This window comes from Rutilus rutilus (assembly GCF_951802725.1).
Source record: "Rutilus rutilus genome assembly, chromosome: 2".
Classification (NCBI taxonomy): Eukaryota; Metazoa; Chordata; class Actinopteri; order Cypriniformes; family Leuciscidae; genus Rutilus; species Rutilus rutilus.
Window position 1 is genome coordinate 39,687,616 of NC_140210.1, and position 24,568 is coordinate 39,712,183.

The 24,568-nt window shown below is 37.7% G+C and overlaps 1 protein-coding gene across 3 annotated transcripts in view; it reads right to left on the bottom strand.

Annotated features, from left to right (window-relative positions):
* Positions 1-24,568, bottom strand: part of sorcs1 (sortilin-related VPS10 domain containing receptor 1) — a 210,874-nt gene that overhangs the window by 82,521 nt on the left and 103,785 nt on the right. For all 3 annotated transcript variants that reach the window (XR_014626496.1, XM_084402210.1, XM_084402211.1), the window contains exon 2: positions 11,293-11,360. Coding sequence is in view for 2 of the 3 variants with exons in the window: in XM_084402210.1 (XP_084258336.1) it covers positions 11,293-11,360 (68 nt within the window). In the remaining variant the exon portion in view is untranslated. The remainder of the gene's footprint in view (positions 1-11,292; positions 11,361-24,568) is intronic.

Sequence of the window (24,568 nt, forward strand, 5' to 3'; positions counted from 1 at the left end):
CGCTTTGGTGGACACACGGCCTAAGGGCCAAAAAGTTTGAAGTGGGAGGAGCCACCTTTACTAAAATGGCTATAACTTGTGAACGGAATGCGATATTTCAACGCTATCTCATGACCAATTCGTACGAGTGAGTAAAATCTGACTGTTTCGTATGAATTCGTACGCCCTCACTCGGTTTGTCTAAACCCCAGTAACGGTTAGGTTTAGGGACGGGGTCAGAGGTAGGTCATTCGTACGAAATCATATGAATTGGGCAACTCGTAAAATATGTATGATTTAGCAAAAATTTTACAAATTCATACGACCCCACTCAATTAGCCACCTCGTAAAATTCGTCAAGTCAAGTCAAGTTTATTTATATAGCGCTTTTCACAATACAGATTGTATCAAAGCAGCTTCACAGTATTAAATTAAAATAATACATCAATGTTTGTTTCTAGTGGAAAACGTCCACGTTTGGTAATGCTGATCAATAGTATTGTTGATTGATTGATTAAATTAAATATCCCCAAATATCCCCAACTGAGCAAGCCAAAGGCAACAGTGGCAAGGAACCGAAAAACTCCATCAGGTGACCTAATGGAGAAGAAAAAAACCTTGGGAGAACCCAGGCTCAGTCGGGGGCCAGTTCTCCTCTGGCGTTTATGAACTAGAGGTCAGATTTAACTGTAAGATTAAAAGTATTATATGAATGCCTGGCTGAAGAGATGCGTCTTTAATCTAGTTTTAAACTGGGAGAGTGAGTCTGAGCAACGAACAGTATCAGGAAGACTATTCCAGAGTTTTGGAGCCAAATGTGAAAATGCTCTCCCTCCTTTGGTGGATCTGGATATCCTAGGTATGACCAAAAGCCTTGAATTTAGTGATCTTAAAGAGCGCGATGGATTATAGGGCGATAGAAGATCCGTAAAATAGACTGGAGCTAAGCCGTTTAGGGCTTTATAAGTCAGTAGCAATACCTTGTAATTAATACGGAACTTTATAGGTAACCAATGTAGTGATGATAAAATTGGTGTTATATGATCATATTTTCTTGATCTAGTAAGAACTCTAGCGGCGGCATTTTGGACTAACTGTAGCTTGTTTATTGAGGATGCAGGACAACCGGCTAATAAAGCATTACAGTAATCTAGTCTCGAGGTCATGAATGCATGAACTAATTTTTCTGCATCAGAAACTGATAGCATGTTACGTAACTTAGCAATGTTTCTAAGGTGGAAAAAGGCTGTTCTTGTAACATATGAAATATTATTTTCAAAAGACAGGTTGCAGTCTAGTATAACACCCAGGTATTTTACTGTAGAGGATAAAGTAACAGGACATCCTACTATATTAAAGTTGTAGAGTGAGAGGTTTTGTGGGCGGTTTGTTGAACCGATGATTAGTACCTCTGTCTTGTCTGGATTTAATAAAAGAAAATTGCGCGTCATCCAATCTTTTATATCTTTAACACACTCTGTCAATTTGGATAATTTAGCGTTTTCATCTGGCCGTGATGAAATATAGATTTGAGTGTCATCAGCATAACAATGGAAACTAATTCCATGTTTCCTTATAATATTTCCAAGTGGCAGCATATATATTGAGAATAACAGAGGGCCTAACACAGATCCCTGCGGCACTCCATAGTTTACTGGAGTTATGATCGATTTTTCTTCATTTAAATAGACAAAATGGTAGCGGTCAGATAAGTATGATCTGAACCAGCTTAATGCTTGTCCTTGAACACCAGTATAATTTTGTAGTCGATCTAAGAGTATTGTGTGATCTATAGTATCGAACGCAGCACTAAGATCAAGTAAAACTAGTATTGAGATACAGCCTTGGTCAGAAGCTAAAAGTAAATCATTTGTGATTTTAACGAGCGCAGTTTCAGTGCTATGATGCGGTCTGAATCCAGACTGAAACTTTTCATAGATGTCATTTTCTTGCAAGAAAGAGCCCAGTTGAGCGGACACAGCTTTTTCTAGTATTTTAGACATAAAAGGAAGATTTGAAATGGGTCTATAATTTTCTAGATTATGTGGGTCTAATTGTGGTTTCTTAATGAGAGGTTTTATAACTGCCAGTTTAAATGTTCTAGGAACATGACCTAAAGATAAAGATGAGTTAATAATATTGAGGAGAGGCTCTTCCACTATAGGTAACACTTCTTTCAGTAGTTTAGTGGGTATAGGATCTAATAAACATGTTGTTGTTTTAGATGAAGTGATAAGTTTATTTAACTCTTTTTGTTCTATAGTTGTAAAGCACTGTAATTGTTCTTGCGGGGTGATAATTGAGGCTGAATTATAAGGCGCGATTGAGGATTGAACGTTTACAATTGTGGTTCTGATGTTTTCTATTTTCTCAGTGAAGAAGTTCATGAAATCATTACTACTAAACTGTAGCAGGATATTTTGTTCAGGTGACGTCTGTTTATTTGTTAGTCTAGCCACGGTGTTAGGATTGTGTTAGGAACAAACCTAGGATTGTTTTGGTTGTTTTCTATTAGTTTGCGGAGGTGCTCAGCCCTGGCCGCTTTTAGGGCCTTTTTATAACGTGACATACTGTCTTTCCATGCGATTCTAAAGACCTCTAAATTAGTTTGTTTCCATTTACGCTCCAAAGTACGGGTTTCTCTCTTTAGAACATGCGTAGTGTTGTACCATGGTGCTTTACTTTTTTCTCTGACCTTTTTTAATCTAATAGGTGCAACAGTATCCAATGTTCCAGAGAGAATGGTGCTCATAGTGCTAGTTAATTCCTCTAGTTCATCTGTTTGTTTGGGTTCACTGAGCAGCTGAGACAGATCAGATAAGCAATTTGAAAAATTATCTATGGTGGATGGAAGGATTGTTCTGCCTGATCGATAACGCGGCGCAGCATGATATATTACAGGAGTACGTAATATGCAAGTTACCATGTTATGGTCAGTGACATCATCACTTTGTGGAATGATATCTATATCGGTTGGATCGGTTCGATGTGATATAATTAAATCGAGTGTATGATTAAAACGATGAGTTGGTCCTGTAACGTTTTGCTTGACCCCAAAGGAGTTTAATAAATCCGTAAACGCAGCCCCTAACGCATCATTTGGATTATCTACGTGTATGTTAACCCTCTGGGGACGGATTGGGCGGTACCGCCCAAAATGGCGTACTTTTACAAATGTGTAATTATCTTAAAAACTATTAATGATAGAGAGATGCGGTCTTTTTTGCCGTCTTCCTCAGACTCCGCTGAAAACAGTGGTATATGGTATACACACTTCCATGTTGCGCAATACCACTGCGTATAAGGCCAATGAAATCGATGCTGTTAGGAATATTCCACGCGCAAAGACCAATGGAAAAATTGCCGCTGGAAGGAATATTTTTCTTACCCAATCAGAGGAAGGTTACCATGACGTATTCTAGCTAATCAGAGGACTCTTTAGCCTTGCAAGGGGTGGTACTATAGTAAGTGATATGACGCAAACAGCGTCGAGTGGAGAAGGAGACAGAGAGCGAACGGAGCGGAGATCTACACACATAGATTTATATGAGAGAGAGACAGAACGATTATAATATATATATATATATATATATATATATATATAGCATATTAGCAATTATAGCATTATTATTTTATTGTTTTAGCACTTTTATGATGGCAAGCAGTAAAAGATTTACCTCAGAACAAGCTCTGGAACAATTACTGGATAGTGACGAGGAGAAATCCGATGCTGACAAAACGCCTGGGACTGTTTGTATATAAAGTTCATTATTTCATTGTTCTTTACACTTTTGATTGAACAATTACAAATTTATGTCAAGCAAAGGGTTTGAAAAATATATATTTTGTTCAAAAACTGTTCACTATTGTTGTGAGGTGTGATTTTCAGTAATAAATGACAAAAATAAACTTTTCGTATTTGAAATTCTCTAGTATATTGTAATTTTTTTACTCATACTTGCTTTATAAACACATTACATGCATTCTTATGTTAGCTTAGGGTCTTCTGAATCCATAGATACCAAACACATGGTGTTCCATCTCCATTACATATGGTTTATAAGCCCAAATGTAAAAATAGAGAAAACGGACCAAAAAGGGCTTAGTCCCCAGAGGGTTAAAATCTCCAACAATTAATGCTTTATCGACATTGACTAATAGGTCTGAGAGAAAATCTGAAAACTCTTTTAGGGAATCAGCGTAAGGCCCAGGCGGTCTATATACGGTAGCCAAGGCTAGAGATAATAGGGATGTTTTTCTAACATCTAAGAGCGTAACATTTAGTACAAGTACTTCAAACGAAATAAACTTATAACCCGTTTTCTGAGTAACATTGAGAATATCTCTATAGATTGTTGCAACACCGCCGCCACGACCAATCAGACGGGGCTCATGCTTATAGGAGTATCCTGATGGAGTAGACTCATTTAGACTGAAATAATCATTTGGTTTAAGCCAGGTTTCAGTAAGGCAAAGTATATCGAAGCTATTATCTGTGACTATTCATTTACAATAACTGCCTTAGGTGTGAGTGATCTAATGTTTAGAAGACCTAGCTTTAGAAATTGTTTTTGTTTACTAATAGCAGTATTTTCTGTTTTAATAACAATTAGATTTTTCCTAGATCCTGCAGTAGATTTATTATTTGATCTCACTAAACGAGGAATAGACACAGTTTCTATGCAATGTTCTACACTAGAATTTATATCAGTTAAATTGGTGCAGCAGAGAATATGATTTGGACTTTTGGTTACTAGTCAAACGGTATTTAACATTTTGGAAATGTTATCCGACAGAAGATCCGCTCCGAATCTGCCTGTAAAATTCGTGGGTTGGATATTTTCACCAGACTCGGCACACATATCTAAGTGCTCAATCTTTGGTCGTGTGAAAAAGCACGCAGTGGCTAGTCACTTGGTGGTGCTATAACATGGATAAAACATAAAAATGGCTATAACTACGCAACACTAAGTCTGATTGACTTGAAAATTGCCATGCAGTGTCTTCGTCCAAGGTGCCAAGACTGCCTTTGAGGACATTCGCCAATAAAGCTTGAGCAGCATTCTGACAAGGTCAACGGAGGCAGATCAGAACGAAACTCGCTGGGCCTGTTTGGCTCACGGCCTTAGAGGCCTGTGAGAAATTCAAAAGAAATCGGCCACCGGGGGGCGCCTTCCGTTTTTTTCACTTGCGTAAATGATAGTACACCATGCAATTCATACTACATGGTAGAACTCCTAATTCGGAGCAACTTTACATCTAGGACCGCCGCTGTCAATCAATTTGTTCATTAAATATTGGAGATTATTTAAAAAAACATTTTTTTGCAAACTAGTCCTAGGTTTTTGGCTCAACCTTGATAAAACCCTTGCGGCACAATTCTTATGACTCTCTAGGTCAATAATTATATATATATAAAAAAAATTGAGTGAGTAACCTTGGGTTAAGTGTCTTGCTCAAGGGCTTAAGAGAAGTCAGCCTCACACTTGGTTGTACTAAGCTTTAGCCACACCACAACATACCAACCATGTGTCCTTACCAGGAATTGAGCTCAGGCACTGACCATGAGACAACTTAAGGACGATAAATAGCAAAGCGGTTCAACTAAAATGACAAATTCCATAGTAGTTTTTGTGAATATTCTGAAGATTCTTTAAAATCAATCAAAAGCAGTTGCCACGATTATGCTATTCTAAGTGATTCAAGACTGTCAATCACAAGTTAGTAAACTGAGGCTTTTTTTTGTGCCAGAATAATGTGTGTCGACCTTCAGAAAGCCAGAGACATTCGGCCGCCTCATTTTCCATTCAATTGTTTTAGCCTAGAGGTATATATACACACACATACATACAATGACATACAGAAAGAGAAAGAAGGAAAGCTATCCAACATTGTTTACATTTCCTGTAATATGAAATGTTGAATATTGGAAGCATTTGAAAATAGGCTGTGGTGAAGATGTGGTGAGTTTTATCAAATATTCATACGTTCATCTGTGTGCTAATGTGAAACTTGTGTTCGGTTGAGACTTGACATTTTTTAAACATGTATTTTTTTTTTATTCTGAGGTAGAACTGCCACTTCAAATCTATTCTAGAAGAGAAAAGTCTTGCCAACTCACACAGAAATTACGCAAAGACACATAACATCAGAGAATCAAAATATCCGCTACCACTTAAAAGCGTGCAATCAAGCGTACACCAGAAAAATAAAAATCATGTTTGGATGTTAAAGTTTCACAAACCTCATTTGACTTGCAGTTTGATAAGACGAGAGAACTCCAGTGCCATTCTTACATCTTTCAAAACACTTGGAACTTCATGTTTTTATAACAAGCTTGTACTTTGTTTTTGCTGCTTCCGTTCCAAAATTCAAGCCTGAAGCTGTGGAACAGCTTTTCTTTTTTTTTCACCACCGAAGTTTGACCTTGGACCATTTAGAGTTTCACTCGCATTGCTCTGAGATCTTAATTAATACATTAAAAACATGGCGCTTTAAATATCCTGCGTCATGTTCTACTGTCTAGTTCACTTATATAGTCAAGGTTTCTTTCACTAAACATTTGCAATTTACTGTAGTTGTACATGACCACATTATTTCACAAGCTGTACCTTTGAGAATCTAATCTATTGCGTGTGAAAAATACCAATATATTTAAAAGCCATGACCTACTTTGAGTAAGTTAAGGTTGCTGTTACTCATGCATGAATGCATATGACTCCAGTCTTAGTCAAGTCAGTACGTTCATAAAAAACCCCAAATGATGAAATGAATGAAAATTTCACTGGCAACCAACAACAGTGAGTTGAAACGTTCAATAATACAATTAAAAAAAAAAAAAAAAAACAATAGGACAAATACAAAAGAAAAAAAGATATGCATGAAATGAGCAATTTAGCCTATACTACTAATAATAGCAGAGCAGTGGGTTTATTAGGCTGCTGTCACTTTAAGACCAAATGCACTGACCTAATATACTGACAAGCATTCCATTACTTTCCCAGCTGTTTATGTTTACTGAAGATATAACTGAATGCGTTTAAGTTAAAAAGTCCCCAAGACAGACATTTTGACATATCTTTGCATGTTTTGTCTAAGCGCACACTCGAAGCCCAAGGTAGCCTGTACTTGTCCATGTTTCTCTCCATCTCGGACCGCGCAGACAAAAACAGAGAGCCACCAACAGCGTCTCTTTCGCAGCTTGTACACGTGACGTTACATGATTTTACTGATTTGGATGTTACGTATGGGTGACAGTGCACCACTTTAAAGGAAAGGAACGGAAAGTGACATCATGTTTTCATAATCGTTGGAAGGCAAAATGGAAAAGAAAACGAAACTAAACCGCAGCCCTAAATCATTCTTGAGAGCAAGGGGGCCCCCTGGTGGTTTGGGGGCCCTACGCAACTTGCATACTTTGCTTATAGGGAGGACCGGCACTGAAGTAACTATTAATTCAGGTATTATAGTAATGCATGATTATTTATGTACCCCTATTGTAAAGTGTTACCGATTCTCAGAATATTCATTGTAATAAACATTATGATTATGAATTCACTACAGGATCTCACTACCTGAAACCTTCCACTCTCCGCATGTCACCGAAGAGTCTTTTACATAATGCCTAAAACCATAAAACAACTCAAATAAATGATTTAAACAGCTTTACAGCTAAAATAGGTGGCTTTATAAAAAATAAAAGATTGTATAAAAATGATATATCTTTAAATTCCTCTAAATATTGGCCCCATTCACTTTCCCTGTATATGCATCACCGTAACCTATAAGGGATGGTTCGAAATGATAGATAGATAGATAGATAGATAGATAGATAGATAGATAGATAGATAGATAGATAGATAGATAGATAGATAGATAGATAGATAGATAGATAGATAGATAGATAGATAGATAGATAGATAGATAGATGGATGCATGTGTGTGTAAACTGATCAATTAATTCATATTAAGCAGCATTTTGACTTCCTGACTTCAATAAAACCAGACGTTACCACACAAAGCACTTTTTTAGGTTTTCTGACAAAACCCATTTACAACGTAATTTTTCTGAACAAATGAAATACATTTTCAATGAAAAAATGAAAAGTTAATAATCCTGTTATTTCCTTTTTCCACACACTGGCAGAGACTGAAAACTACTGAAGCGAGTACGCAAGGCTGAATAAATTGTGTGTATGGGCATAAATCAAACCTTCTTTCAGTCACAAAATACATTTAATAACCAGCACCTCAATGAGAGCAGCCATCACAATACAGCTCTTTTTGAAGCCAACAATATCACAAATTAAGAACTTGCAGAAGCTCAGTCTAAAAATTTTGTCCATTTTGGCTTTGTAAATGTTTAAGGGTATTAGAGGCTGGTACTTTTATAATAATATTCAATGGTTACACAAAGACTCTCCTGGTTCTACAAATAGCAACGAGAGCTTTAGTGTAAGTTCTACCAGGAAAACTCTAATGCCACATAACTTATTCATATTAATAGGTCTGGCCAATCACTGCTTGACACCTGGAGTATTCCGTATAAGCAATGAACTATGTTTCACAAGGACCTACGCCAAATAACTTTTCTCTACAGCTAAACACGAATCATTGTACCGTCTCTTAATACTTTACGGAATAAATACCATGCAAATGTTCACCTGCCCTAACTTTGCTGACCATATGCTTACAGTGTTTTTCTACATACACTTACACTATACAGTACATACTGCTACTCCAAAAAATGCTTACAGTAACTACTGTATAGGAAGTGTCTCTGTACTTTATACCTTCCCATGAAAGCTTAATTATCTGCCACGAAAGGCATTTGACTACATTCATTAAAGCACTCCTGAATTTATCTACCCAGGTGAGTTGGAAATAATTGTCTTGAAATATGCAAATATCTTGAGGGAACACCATAGGATGCACCTGGCCTGCTATATGGCCTTGGTTATTATATTACCATCTATTAGACCTGATAACTCCCATGAGACACTCTTACACTTATACTGCACTGTACAGTATACTTACACACGGATACTGTACACTTATATAATAACTCGTATGAGGCAGAATGCCCATCAAATTCATCAGGATATTTAAAGGTTGAGCAATTCAAAATCACATGAAATCATGCACCGTTTTCATTATCGAGTTTAGGATCGCATTGTAGACATTTAAATACATTTTTCGTAGGCAAGACTTTAAAGTTTGTGCTGTACAGAAAAGGACAAATTAAATAAAAACTGTGACAACTCAACCCATTTTCCCTTATTGCATATACAATGCAGTGATTTATCAATATATCAATAATTTACACTGCTCAAACCTTTAGGGTCAGTAAGAATTGCTATTGTTTTTAAAAGAAGTCTCTTCTGTTCACCAAGGCTTTATTTATTTGATTAAAAATACAGTAGAATCAGTAATATTGGCAAAAAAAATGACTACAGCTTAAACTAACTGCTTTTTTAAAATATATATTTTAAAATGTTATTTATTCCTGTAAAATCAAAGCTGAGTGTTCAGCGAGAAACTTTTCTTATTAGCAATGTTGAAAACCATTGTGCAGCTCAGTAGTTTTGTGGAAACCATGATACATTTTTCTTTGATAAACAGAAAGTTCAAAAGAACAGCATTTATTTAAAAAAAAATATATATATATTTTTAACAATTTAAACGGTTTTTACTAACGCTTTTGATCAATTTAATACATTCTTTAAAAAAAGTACCGACCCCAAACTTTTGAACAGTTAGTGTATATATTTAGTCCAAATTTACAGTACTTGTTGTGTTGACATAAGGGTGTAAAAAAAAACAAACACATTTTTTTCATTATACCTACTGCATGATTAACTGCACACACAGAGGACAGACATCACCGCAGAACACTCACACACAGACTCCCACAAAGGATAGACATCATTTAGAAATCCAATTATCATTTCCCATTCATCTAAAATGATTGGGTTGGTAACTACACTGCATACTGCCATTTGATTAATCACCCTCTGGTTACCAGCATATTTTTATGCAGGGTCACTAACTTCATTACTGAAATGCTGGGTCAACAGCAAAGCATTGCCTGAGAAGTAAGAGATTGCTGAACATATCAGATTTCCTTCTGAGAGACCTTGGTTTATGAGCTCAGCTGGATCTTTTCCTGTCCTGCTATAACACAGGACGTTTGGCCACTGCATTTCCGATGGAAGCTCCATCTTTCCAAGCTAAAGGGCCACACAGTCTGCTGAGCATCTCCACTCCAATCTGCTGCTGGTAGAAGCTGCCAGATCTAGTGATCAGAGGCCAGTTTCACCATTTGTTTTATGATTGTAGAGCTTTAGATTAGTGGAAGTTAAAGAAATAGCCCAAAAAAAAAAAAAAAACTGAAATGAATGAAACAACATGAAGGGTGTCTATCCCTTTAAAGGAACACGCCGACTTTTTGGAACTTTGGCTTATTCACCGTATCCCCCAGAGTTAGATAAGTCCATACATACCCTTTTCATCTCCGTGCGTGCCGTAACTCTGTCTGACGCACCCACCGCTAGCCTAGCTTAGCACAAAGACTGGAGGTAAACGGTTCCAGCTAACATTCAGTATGTATACGGTTAGAAGATGGCTGTCTGATGTGACCTTGTTATTTGTACAAGCTGTGACTATACAAATCACAACATGTAAATAGGAAAATGTTGGCGTTATTTTGTCACTTATTGGTAGCAGTATGCTAGCTGTAGCCGTTTACCTCCAGTCTTTGTGCTAAGCTAGGCTAGCGGTGGGTGCTTCAGACAGAGTTACAGCACGCACGGAGATGAAAAGGGTATGTATGGACTTATCTAACTCTGGGGGATACGGTGAATAAGCTAAAGTCCCAAAAAGTCGGTGTGTTCCTTTAAGATCCTCAACGTCAGATCCAGTCATGTTATTCTAATGCACACGTCCACAAACATCAATGAGCTGTGTGCTGCATATCTTAAAAGGGTAAAGACAATCAACGATAGAGACGCCATTAATCAGCTAATGTAGCTTCAACAGTCTATTAATACAGAGTTGATTTAAAAGTCACACTAATGGACGTGTTTGTACTGTCACACTATTTAAACAAATGCAATTGCAGGGAAACTATGAGAACCTTTAAACCGCACTGTATTTATCTGTTTCTTTCTGATGTTTGAGGAACTACCACAGGGACAGGCATTTTATCTACTTTCTTAAATAAACAAACAGTCACAAAGGTATATTACGCAACATGACTGTAATACATTTCCCCAGTAGCATGTACACAGATTGAATAATCATTCACATTCTTACCTCCATAAAGAGCTTTCCGTGACACTTCCCAGATTGAAGTCGTACAGTTTGGTCAGCATGAGGATCACCTGTACAAGAACACAAGAAAATGTAAAAAGTTAAATGTATATCTAGTTCAGGCAATCTGCAAGCAATCACATCAAGACCGCATGGCACAAGCTAATTGGCCTCTTCTGATGAGAGTCAATGAGATTGCTTGCTCAACATTTAAATAGTCTGGTTCATTGTTTGCTGTAAGCTAGTCCTGCAGTTCGCTATCAGAGTTCCTCTGAACCCCTCCACCTCCCCCAGCTCCACCTGCCGAGATCTGCTGGGGGATTTACAGTATGTATGTCTATTTATGAAGAAGCAGCATATCTTACATGCTCACAGCAGCATGTCTATGTCTCTGTTAGCTGTGGCAAGTCCATACTTGCTCTGCAACAGCAATAATGATCAACAGCAGCAGCATAGCAAATCTAGTCCGCCAAGACCAAATACATTAACACTGCCATATTCACAGGGTTTCCGCAGGGTCTTAAAAAGTCTAGAATTCTGAAATTTTAATTTAAAGGAGCCGTATGTAAGATTGTGGCCAAAACTGGTACTGCAATCACTTTTAAATTACTGTAGAGCGGTGTATCCCCTCCCCCTCCCCCCTGTCTCGAGGTTGCCAGATTGGCTGCAGCAAGGTTCGAATTACGGGGGGTATTGGGGGGGTCCGACCCCCCTAGATGAGACTTGGTACCTCCCAAAAGGGAGTAAAATAATAGTTGGGTGGTACTGATTTAAAAAAATAAAAAATATATAATGTTAGCCTATCCAAAATAGTATGTATTTAAATACGATTTCAAACCCTACCCCCCATCGGGCTGTATTATTTTTCTGGTACGTTCAGCCTCTGTTCTTTACCATGTTTTTTTTATATCACTAACGTTAGCTGCGTTACATACGTAGGCTACTCGATAGTTTGTCGATAGTGCTGCACAGATCATAATCCGCGGGTTGAGCGGGCCAAGTAATAACAACATTCCATTCAATCGAGGGTGGATGACAGATAAATCATTATAATGTGTTGAGTGTAATAAAGACACGGGACTCCCATCATGGTAACTTATCTAATGTACAGACGGTAACAAAGTTGCGCTGTTGAGGATCGCGCAGTTATTTATAACATATTAATTATAGTTAAGAAACAATAACATTATAGTCTACACACGACCAGAATGCTGTTTTCCTGAATGCTATCACGATTGAAACCGAGATATTGATTTCATAACAGTTCAATAAACAAATAATTAAAACTAAGTTAGGCTACTTACATTTTTAGACGCAATGACAGTTTTTGTTCTGTTTCAGCAGCGAAAATAGTTCCAAACAACAGAACCATAGCGCATCTCACAGCAACACGCATCCATGATTCATTACTGAATGATTCAGCATTTTGAACTAATCGCTCGAGTCAAAGATTCAATTACCCATTATTAAACTGCCTCATTCTGAATAAATCAGCCGTTTGAACGAATCGTTTAAATTAATGACTCAATGACTCGCTCATTAAGATGGTCGCCTGCCGCCTCCTACTGGCGGTTTAGTTTAATAAAGTATGATTCTTTTCAACATTCCTTATTTGTATATTCAAAAAATATTCAAAACAATCTCATAATCTCATTTAATACAGTAATAATTTTTCAATGTAAATTATTTAATTTGATTAGTAACAGCCTAGTGTCTTATTATTTTAATTGAATGTATTGATAAAATGTAAGAATTTGAAATGAAATTTAGAGCATGCATTAAATAAAATTAGGGGGAAAATGCCCTTTATAAAGGTACAAAAAATTATTCCGATAAGTGTTTTCAAAAATGAAACATTGACAATTTAAGTTTAAAGGGAGTAAAGCCTCTGTTTAGGTTATAAAGGAAATGTAATTTTGCCAAAAGAAGAACTTTTATTTTAAATAAATGTTCATTTTAAATCAGCCTACTTCAGTGTGATATGTTACCATATTATCATGCTTAATTGAATAATTGTAATGGGATGATCAGATGCAGATATCTAAATCAAAGAATATAGGCGGTTGGCGGGTGGATTATTATTTATTTTTAAAAACAGATTCGAGTGACTCAAAGTGCACCAGATTAATGAATTTAACTTTAAAATGTACAAAATTTTCTCCCGGGGGGGCATGCCCCCGAACCCCCCTAGAGTTACGATTTTACCACCTCCGCCTCATTTTGAGCCAGGAAAAACTCTGATATAGATTAGTGGTTCTTCTGTGTAAGCCTATAAAATGGGCAAAAAAGTGACGTCACCAGTCGAAATAGCGGTACCCCTCGAAGCTCAAGGTATAATTCGAACACTGGGCTGCAGGATCCAGCACGAACGTTTGTAGCTGCAGCTGTGGTAACTAGAGCTGAGCTGGCAACCCGGATGCCGAAACACTACTGACTTCGTGATTGGTAGATAGGTGGAGGGTGGGGCTTCAGGCCAAAACACAACATGACAACATCAACATCAGTTGAGGGCTGCAACTTCACTTTTTAAATGACAATATCCTGGCCGGACTACTGTTGTCAGTGATATAAGTATTTGAAATGAACATGATTTCTTAATGTCTAGTGACATATCAGGGCCATTTTATGATTAATTGAAATACATTTCTTACATACAGCTCCTTTAAGGCCTTAAAACGTCTTAAAAACGGCCAGATTTTCATCCGAGGTCTTAAATTTCATTTAGTCAGGTCTTACCCTCGTTCATTTCCAGAAAAGCTGGCCGCAGAAAGTTATTACAAAGTAGCAAAAAAGTATCAAGTCGTAGCCTACAAAGCGGAGCTCTAGAGCAGGGGTCTCCAACACGTCGCTCGTGGCTTGATTGGAGGAAGCTCGCCAAGGGGCCGTTTACATATCGCGTCTTTTGCACGCTCATATTCGTTCAAATGTAGGTCTCATAATTGAAGCAACGCGCTCATTTTTTCCAGGCGCAGCGAGATAAAAAAATCTTAACTTTTTAGAATGCCGCAAACGCACCGCAGGTCATGTGACAAGAACCAACCAATCAGCTTCACCCTTTCCATAAAAACATTGAAAGCTCAGTCAAAATGAAGGATGGGGGTGCACCCAAACACTACGGGTGTTTTTCTCTTCATAAATAAATCTTGTAGCAGAGCTACAGCAAGCGTTTTTCGGTGGTGGAAATCCATTAGCCACTAAAACTTTGTCGTTGTGGAGGGCGGTGTGCATGGTTGCATAGCAACGACAGACGCCACAGGAAAATCGGACCGAATTTTACCATTTTTAATAAAAGATATGCTAATGTGCATTGTAAATGTCAGTAATTTATCTTTTTTGACTCATTCTTTTTATAAAACCTTTTTTGTCAAAACTTTATTTGAACTTGTACATGATAGTAGATAACATATTGCAAGACACTCTTTTAAAATCTTGCCATCATTTTTAATGGTATTATTTTAATGTTTATGTAAACAAAAAGTGCATATTGATGCACATTTTATTTGTTATTTTCGACATAAAACTTGGTGAATTGATTTAATTGTGTAGTATCGGTACTTTTTGAACAGGATTCTGTGATAACCGTGATAATTTTTGTCACTATAATCATGAAATAAAATGTCATTATCAGATAATCCATGTTAGATAGATAGATAGACTTACTGAAACCTGCAATAACCCTGTATTCAATAACATGCTAAAACTATTCCAAGAGTTGTCATGATTTATATATTTATATACACTTAATTAATCAAATCAAAATGAATGATTAATGATGTTCAAATAATTTTTTTTTAAATATCTATCTTAGATCCTGTAACTGGTCACCATTTCAATTATTTTTCTGCCTTAATTGTAAAAGTCCTACGGTGTGACAAATTAATAAAATATGACTGTAGATCATAAAAGCTGCGTGCATGATTAAAAAAAAATAGCAAAATGCTTTTTAAAGTTGTTTTAGAGGACAGGATGCCATAAGCATGTCAACTCCTCAAAAACATTTCATACACTCCCATATATCTGTGTTGGACGTTACTTGCCAGTTAAATCAAATAAAATAAAAAAATAATTTTGGATTCTATTTTTCATGCATAAGAGCAGGGACGAGGCAGAGACCCAGATGCCACCGGTTTATTTGAGAAACATAAACACAGATAATCCAGTCCAAGAACAAGAGAATAATCCGCACAGAAGGCAGGGGATCGACAACAGGAACACACAAACAGGAGCAACGACCAACAAACAACAAATGAAGCACAGAGGTTTAAGTAGACAGGTTAACAAGGGCAGTGGCGTAGCAAGTCAGTCCCGGGCCCATATGCAAAATAAATTTTACGGGCCCCCCCGCCCACAAGTACATCGAAGATATAGATATAGGCTAGACGTTCATATATAGACGTTCACTGTAGTGTATCAAGAAAATACCATACTAAACAATACCATAAAAAACACACTCTACCCAACAATTTTTCACAACCAGAACGGAACAAAAACAAATCTAAAACAACCAAGGCACTGCCAATGTCAATAATAAACTAGGCCTACTGATCTTGGGGCGGCCCAAAATGTAAAAACATAAAACTACTCACTCATTTTAGTTGCATTCACCGGGCCTTTCTTTCGGCAAATTCATCCACGATGTCAACAGTAACAGGGACCTTCGACATCGTTGTCATTTACACTAGGTTTGCACAAAAAAACGGTCTATTTTGGGTACTTTTTGTGTCGCGACTATAACTTCTCCACCCTCCTTTTTCTCTTTAATGCCCCACTTATGTTTGTCCATCCTTTAATGTTCAATTAGCTAGCCGATAGTAACCTCTCACTCTGTGTTTTCTTTTTTTAATTTGGCGCGGCGATGTAGTGTGCGTCATATAAAAAATGACAGCGTAGTTCTTCTACGTCAGCTGCGGGGTGCAAAAAAAAAAAAATGCACACCTTAAATGTCGGAGAAAGTAGACATTAGGGAGAAACAAGAAATTACTACAGATGACAAGCATACAAAAAATAATGAAATATATTTATTGTGGCCACGAATTTAAAATGAATTTACTCGTTTCAATTAAAAGCTCCTCATGGGCGGGCCCCCTATTGGCCCGGGCCCATTTGCACGTGCATACCCTGCATGCCCTGACGCTACGCCACTGAACAAGGGGCTGATGAGGGACAGGTGTTGGTGATTTGTTGTCATGGGAACTAATGAGGGTAACTATGGTGACAAACAAGGTACAAGGCAAAACAGGAACCAAACACAGGAAGTGAACACAGAAACAATGGGAACTGAGAATACATTTCAACATAAAAGTTTTTACAGAACACAAGACACAGCACGGGGATTGTGACAAAATCGACTCTTAGCAGAAAAGCCCTCATCAAATCAGAATCAGAATCATTATTGAATCACCCATTATATAAAGTGCTCAATAAATCAACCCATAACAACCTCAAAATTCACAAATCCTCACATCTTGCAGCTCTTCGTCTCAGCATAAAACACCATTAAATGATGCATCAGGCTTCCTCCTTGACACCCTAATAATTCATCTCCTCATTACTTAATCATATCATGCTGAATCTAAATACAGCGCTGTAAATATCCTTTATAAGATTTTTAAGGTGCACAAGACTGTGCTAACTAGGTCAGTCAAATTCCTCCAGGAAAATTAGAGACGGGAAAGAGAGCGAGGAAATTCATGCCTGGAGCGGAAAATAAAGTAGACTCATAAACTTACAATCTATTTATGCTCCAAGAGTGAATTCATACCTGTATAAACCTCAAAGCCTTTTCAAGGAACGCTGATCATTATGGGGGAAGAGTTCATCGATTCTCTCAAAACTTGGTTTCAATAATAAGTGTGGGAAAAAAATACATATTAACTCTTTGAAAAGCCCTTCAATCATAGCCTGGCTAACGTCAGACCTCTTCTCATTGAGACGTGGTCTGGGAACCACATGTTCATTTTCTCGTATTTGAGGCGTGGTTTACGAATGCCCAGAGCCATTTATTGGGCGCTACGAATGTCTATCAAATGGCTCATAGCCAATCGTTTCAGTTATACCAGATGACGTATGTAGAGCGACAGAAATTCGACGAGGAAGAAGACGAAATAAACTTGCGTTCTAAACTACTTATCTAAGGCTGCATCGAAAGGTAACTTCGCGTCTGATGCCATGTTGGATCCATAGATATAAACACTGCTTCGGTGTGTCGCATAGACGTCGCCATCGTCTTGCTGCTCCCTCCCCGTTCTGTGATTGGTTCCCTTTTTGAGGGGAAAATCTGGGGCACGTTCAAGTTCAAAACGGTGCGCAACGTTTTGCTACGGTTTCCGGGTTGAACGTCATGTTTCCTGGAAACGGCGTGCACCGGTGTGCAACGGGGTTTGAGATACGTTTTCTCTTGTTTGGTGGGTGTGTCAGAACTGCAGTCCAATCAGCAGCAACATGTATATAAAGCACGCGGTATTAAAGTGAACTCGCACAATGGGTTCAAGGAAAGTAATTTACAAATGTGTTCGATGCAGCTCGGTATACGCAACAACTGAGGATATTAGAAGACATGTTTGTCGTAAGTTTTATTGTAAAAATATAGGATATCAACATAATGATGTAGTTGTTTATATTTTTAGCTTCATTGCAAGTGTATGACATTTGGTATAGAAATAAACAATGGTAATTAAGTGCTTTTCCTAAAAATGAGAAAGAAAATACAGGGTATTAAAACAGTATGAACTACAAATAAAGTCAGTATGTGAGGCTAAATAGATGTGTTTTAGTCTGAATTAGGTAAGATGTGTACTTCCATTTCAGTTTCAGCAATCCCTTCACTCGATTGGGATGTTCTCTTTTGTTCTGGGCGGCAAGTACAGTAACTGTAACATCGGGCATATTTTGTAGTATTAAACACATATTTATACATATATATTCATCAGGCTCAGAAAATTCTTCACAAAGAACACAAAGAATGGCCTTCTCAGCTGCCATAGTTGCAACTCTTGCGTCATCAGAACAGTGTGTTCAACACATCACCGTTTCTGTTTAAAAAACGTTGTGCAACGTTTTGTCGGGGATGAACGCAGCCCAGGTCCATGGTGTCCAGGCTGCCTAGCAGCATGAATAAAATCGCGCTGCGCGCAAGGCAGCATGGGGAAACCCAGGCTACTTCAATCATAGGGTAGAGCACATTCTGATTCAAGATATCATGTTAAAATGGAAGCATCTGTGCTATAAATTATGTCATTAGTTTACAAGGATAGACACCCAAATCTTTTCAGGAAGAAAACAATGAAATCAGCCATAACGGCCTTCTACATGTACAGTAACAAAAAGAGAAAAAGAGCAAAGGGCGAAGAACCATTCAAACAGAAGGGTACTCTGGGAAATAAATGGAATAATGAAATTCTTCTTTAGCTTTAGCTGCAAGTCTCCATGTAAAACAGGTAAAATAGTCCATCAGACAACACTTAACGCTATCTCTTATAGAAGCCTATTTGAAAAGCTGCCTTGACATTTACATACAGTTCAGTAACAGAGCAAAGCACCAGTGCACTGCTCAACCACGGGAACAGCTCTGTATAATATGAAGACAGGCAGAAAAGATTTTCTAAAGAGCATACAGCGGCTGCAAAAAGTATTTTTGATTTGAAAGATGAAAGATATGAAAGATTTTTGTCATCATTTACTCACCCTCATGTTGTTCCAAATCTGTATGAGTTTCTTCTGTTGAAAACAAAATAAGATATTTTAAAGAATGTTGGCAATCAAACAGTTGTAGCCATTGACTTCCATAGTAGGAAAAACATACCATGAAAGTCAATGGCTCCCGTCAACTGTCTGGTTACCAATATCCTTTAAAATATCTTCTTTTGGGTTCAACAGTAGAAAGAAAATCGTACAGGTTTGGAACATTCATATATTCATTTTCAACTCCACTTGAAGGCAACATGACTTCATACATCCACTAAAAATTCATTTGGATGTAGTTGGTTGAACTAGAAAAAAGTACTTAAGTATGTGACTTAAGTATCCAAAAGGTCCATAGACTCTTTTGAGAACACACTTAAATAGTGACCCAGTTTCAATATATGAAAAGGTTTTGTGGTAGAGATAGCTTTTTAGGAAAAAAAAAAAAAGGGAAAAAAACAAACATTTTTACTGTATGAGTGGTACAAAAGAACTATTCCTTCAGTGAATTACACTAGCGATAGCATCATGCTGTGTGATTTTCTCATCAACAGTGTGCATGTTGTTAAAAGGATAGTGCAATATACAGGAAAACACTGCAAGAGGGCCTGCTTCAGTCTGCTGGATCATCCTACTGGGACAATGATCTCAAACAATATGGCAATTTAAAATGGAGAGTTTAAGAAGAAAAAAAATATACATATCCAGTGATACAGTGGAAGATTAGTCCAATTGAAAATCAGTGGCACTGTTTATTAAAAAAAAAAAAAAAAAAAAAAAAAAGTGCTGTAAAATCTTCTTCTTGTTGATGGTTGTTCATTCCTTAAATCATTACCGCCACCTACAGTACTTTAAATATAATGTATAGCCTGACTATATTGGCATTTGTTTAGGTCCTCAAATTATTAGAGATCAGTGGCCTCATTTATAAAACTTTGCGTAGGATTTGCGTCAGAAGTGGCGTACGGATGAAACATAGGACGTGCGTACGCACAGAAATATTCAGATTTATAAAACCGTGCGCACGCACATCCTACGCAGTTTTCCCATAATAAATCACAATCAATTCTAAATGTAGCGCAGCTTTTGCGGCTTCATGTCACACCCATAGTTGCCCATAAATAGTCCGTGAAACGCCCACAAGTTAATATTCATCGATTGCGAAATCATGGCAAACACAGAGAGGAAAACCAAGACACGTAACTTCACTCAATGTGAAGTAGAAATGATCGTTGGCGAGGTGGAAAAGAGGAGTAAAATGTTGTTTGGAGGGCACAGTGTGGGTATTACTAATGCCAAAAAGGCACTTAAGTGGCAAAAGGTTGCAGACGCCTTTAATGCTGCATGCAGCCTCACAACCTCGGACCGTGGCCGAAATGAAAAAGAAATGGTCGGACATCAAAATCTTCTTGCTGTCTGAAGATGCGTTCGCTTCGAATCCTTCCATTTGCCACATCTTCTAAGAGCGCAGGATCAGCCATTGTGCGTCATTACGCATTGTGATGGCATCATGGCATTTTATTACCATCCATTTGATTGCATCTGACAAGCTACAGATGTGTTATGAGGATGAATTGCATAACATGCCAATATTATTGCAGAACATCTTTCACTTTTCTTTTTGCAAATATGTGTTAATTTGCATTTCTGTTGTAATCTTCGTTTGATTTGGTTTGTTTTACACTGCAGATCGATCAAACGGGTGTTAGGCTGTTAATTGTAAGACTTGCTTTGTGAAGTCTTCATATTATTTATGAGAGGCAGTGTTGCCATTTCTTTCTAAACAACGGTCTACAGTTTCACACAATTTCACACACTTTCACGTGTTTCTTCCATCTGCCGACGGTGTCGCCATTTCTCATTTCACCCGTTTTTGTGCGTACGCCTGGGTCAGATTTTGCGTGAAGGACCGCACATTTTCCTGTCAAGTTTGCTTTTTATAAATACCAATTATTGCGTAGAGAGCGGCATTTATAAATGAGGCCCCTGGTATTAAGCTTCAGCTCCTCTGTTTTCTGCTCACATCCCATAACTCAGACACAAGCATCGCACCGCTCTAAATTCTGTTTTCTATATTGCTGAACTTAAGCTTACAGTCTCTCTTCCATTCCTATATCTGATTTCGCCTCATCAAATACATCATTAATTATCAGATTAAAAAGTAGTGGACTGATCTCACTGCCCTGCAGGGTTGTAAAGTCCTCATGCCACTAGTGCTAACTTCAATCACATGCAGGATTGCCAGGTCTGAGTAACAAAACTAGCCTATAGGCCAATCAAAAAGTACATAATACATAATTTACATTCACTATATGCTAATCATAAACACAGTCTGTTTTCATAAATAAAGGAGCTTCCTACCAATGCCCTTCCTCACAAAACTCATCATCTGGTAAATCATCGGGTTGGGAATCAACCTTTTCAGCCCAACAGTTTAAAAGGAACCCAATTGACTTGGCAAACCTGATCACATGATGTACCGCCAAAATCCCACCCTTCAAAGATGCCATGCAATCTGAATGCATAAAATGACTGACAGATAGAGGGCATTTCTGATTGGCTAAAAAGTGTGGGCCACTCCCCTGGCTCTAATTAGTGTCTGTCACAGAAAGGGGTGTGATTATTTTTTTATTTTTTTAAGCGATCTGTAATAAAAAAAAAAAAAGAAAAAAAAAAAAGCTTTAACCTCACAAACATTGTACGATATAGTGCCTTTTAAAAGCAGACTTTGCATATTTCATATTTATTTTCATTCGAATATTTTCTAATGTTAAACAACAATATATATTTTAACAAATGTATAACTTGTAATTCAGTAAAATAAGCAAGGCAATTCTGCTTGTTAATTTTGCATTCCTAATATAACACAACACAGCCATTAAAGCTGAAAAAAATGACTTTAATACTGCTGATGCATGTTTGTGCGAGTAATGAGTATAAGCTGTTTACATGTTGAGCTTATTCTGATTAAGCTTCCCTCATTTACAAAGGCTCTGGCTTGATTCTCTGTGCATTCTGATTAGATTTATTAGACACTTCACTACAGTGCTGTTCTGAGCACCTTATTAAGTATTTTCTTAAAGGGACAGTTCACCCAAAAATGAAAATGCTGTCATCATTTACTCACCCTCATGTTGTTCCAAACCTGTATGACTTTCTTTCTTCTGCTGAACACAAAAGAAGATATTTTGAAGAAAGTCGGTATCCGTACGACTGATGGACCCCATTGACTTCCATAGTAGGAAAAAAAAATACTATGGAAGTCAATGGGGACCAGCAACTGTTTAATTACCAACCTTCTTTAAAATATCTTCTTTTGTGTTCAGCAGAAGAAAGGAAAACTTACAGGTTTGGAACAACATGAGGGTGAGTAAATGATGACAGCATTTTCATTTTTGGGTGAACTATCCCTTTAAGTTCTAGTTATGTACGCTGAATTATATGCATAAACATATTTACAGACAAAACAACACAGGAACATAATTAGTTGAAATAACACTCAAGTATGGCTTTGAAAGGTGTAAACTAGTTGAAAGGGCACAAATCATGCATTTACCTTTGTTTTTGTTTTTTATCAATACGGTACATAAATAAACAGTAAATGAAGCATTGAACGCTATTGGATTCCTGTTAGAGAAGTCATGTTGAACTTTTAAAAGGATAGTTCATGCAAAAAATGCTCCGTAATGGTCAAATACATCCACTGCATTTGATATCGAGCATGTTTGTTTTGTACAGCAGTGAAACAAAAACCAGTTATACATAGTTTCACAGGCTGAACTCTCCAAATGGCTTGTGGGTAGTGTTTTGGATGGATGGTATTGGGCCATGCTCTTGTATTAGAGAGGAGAAGATCATTCCCACTGAAAAAATAATATGTTGCACACAGGTGTTGTCAGACCAAGTTATCCCAGTCTCGGACACCAAAAGCAATTCGGCAACAATTTCACATTGTCTTAACAAATAGTGACATGCGGCCATAGCTTAGCATTGCCAGTACTAAATTGTCCAAGTCAGATTTGTTCTAGTTTATTTTCCTGCACAAAACTGTGTACTGTCTCTATACACCCAATTTATAACAGTCACAGCCCTTGGCTACAACTGAGTAATGTTTGGAGGGAAGAAAGCCTATTAACTATACTGTAAAAACAATCTACGGGCCTATTCAGACGGGATTAATTTTACATCCTCTGTGATTTTAATCCTGTCCAAAATGGCCATGTCAGTGATTATTCTTAAACTTTTTTACAGAGAAGAATTACACTGTCTTTTTACCTACTATAAAATGCCCTAAAAGAATACCCACAGGTGAAAGTAGTCCTGTGTGAATTGACTTGCTGGTAAAAAATCCTTTGAATTGACTCTCAGCAGTCCATGTCTGCAGGCTGTAGATCAAGCACACCATGTGTTTCAGTAGACTTGACCAATAAAAACACACAAAAAATGAATAGACGTAGGTTACAACTTCTTAGACGTGCTTGCTATTGTGTATGGATTTGTGGACTCTTTCCTTAATTCTGACAAGTTTATGTAATGCAGTTCTGCTTTGGGAGACCCAAGTTCCGAGTTCTGGCTCATGGACCTTTCCCGATCCCGAAAGAGTTTGTCTTTGGACATTTGTTTCACTTCCTGTCTCATGTGCCATAGGCTGTGTTCGAAAATTGGCCCACGTATGTATTCCATACATTACTCCACTAATATAGTCCACTTGAAAGAGTGTATGAAAACAAGTTAGCGAATTCAGACAGACACTGAGTGAGCCGGAAGGGCTGCTGCTCTTGGATAGTTTGTGTTTGCTGTTTTTTTTCCTAAAGCTTGTTGAAAACGCTATGCCAAAAGTCCCTGGATGGATAAAATTTTCAGTAGATTTTGGGGATGTGGATCCGTTCACACAATAGTTCGATTGCCCACAACCCACTGTGCTTTGAAGAACGATTCGGCTCAGAATTACAAAAAAACTACAAACATGGTAGATGTGCTTGAGAGCAACCTTTAAAGTGGGCATGGAACAGAAGCTGCGATAGTCTTTTCTTCCTTGTTATAATGTATAACAGTGAAAGGCTTCTTGAACAAGAAAGAAAAAAAAAGTAGGGCGGGACTTGATTTTGTCCTTGGGGAATTGATTGAATGGTTGTGGATTTCATGTGAGTGACAGGTTGTCCCGCCCTCGCGCCAGTAAACACGTCATCAGACTTATCCAACGGGCTGAGTTTGAAAAAGTCTGTTTTTTGAAGAAACTTCAAAATGGCTGACATTGCTGTTGTTTTGCAGATTTCAAATGCACAACGCATCATTTTCAGTGGCGTATTGACTGACTTTAGGTTGTGTCGGTGTGTAAGGTCAATTACTCATCCCTGGACGGCGTCTTTTACAGCAGTGCGGTAAACATTAGCCGAAGGATGGCGAGCCCTTCTGTCTCATACATATGGGGAGTGTAGTAGGTGGCCTTGCCACTGCCAGATGAACTCCTACCGCAGTGTGCATATGTCGTATTACAAAGCTTGCCAATTAAACCTATCAATTTCACTCAGTGCCAGTCCATTAGATTCACACTTCATAAACGTATGGATTCCATGCTATATAAAGATACCACATGTAC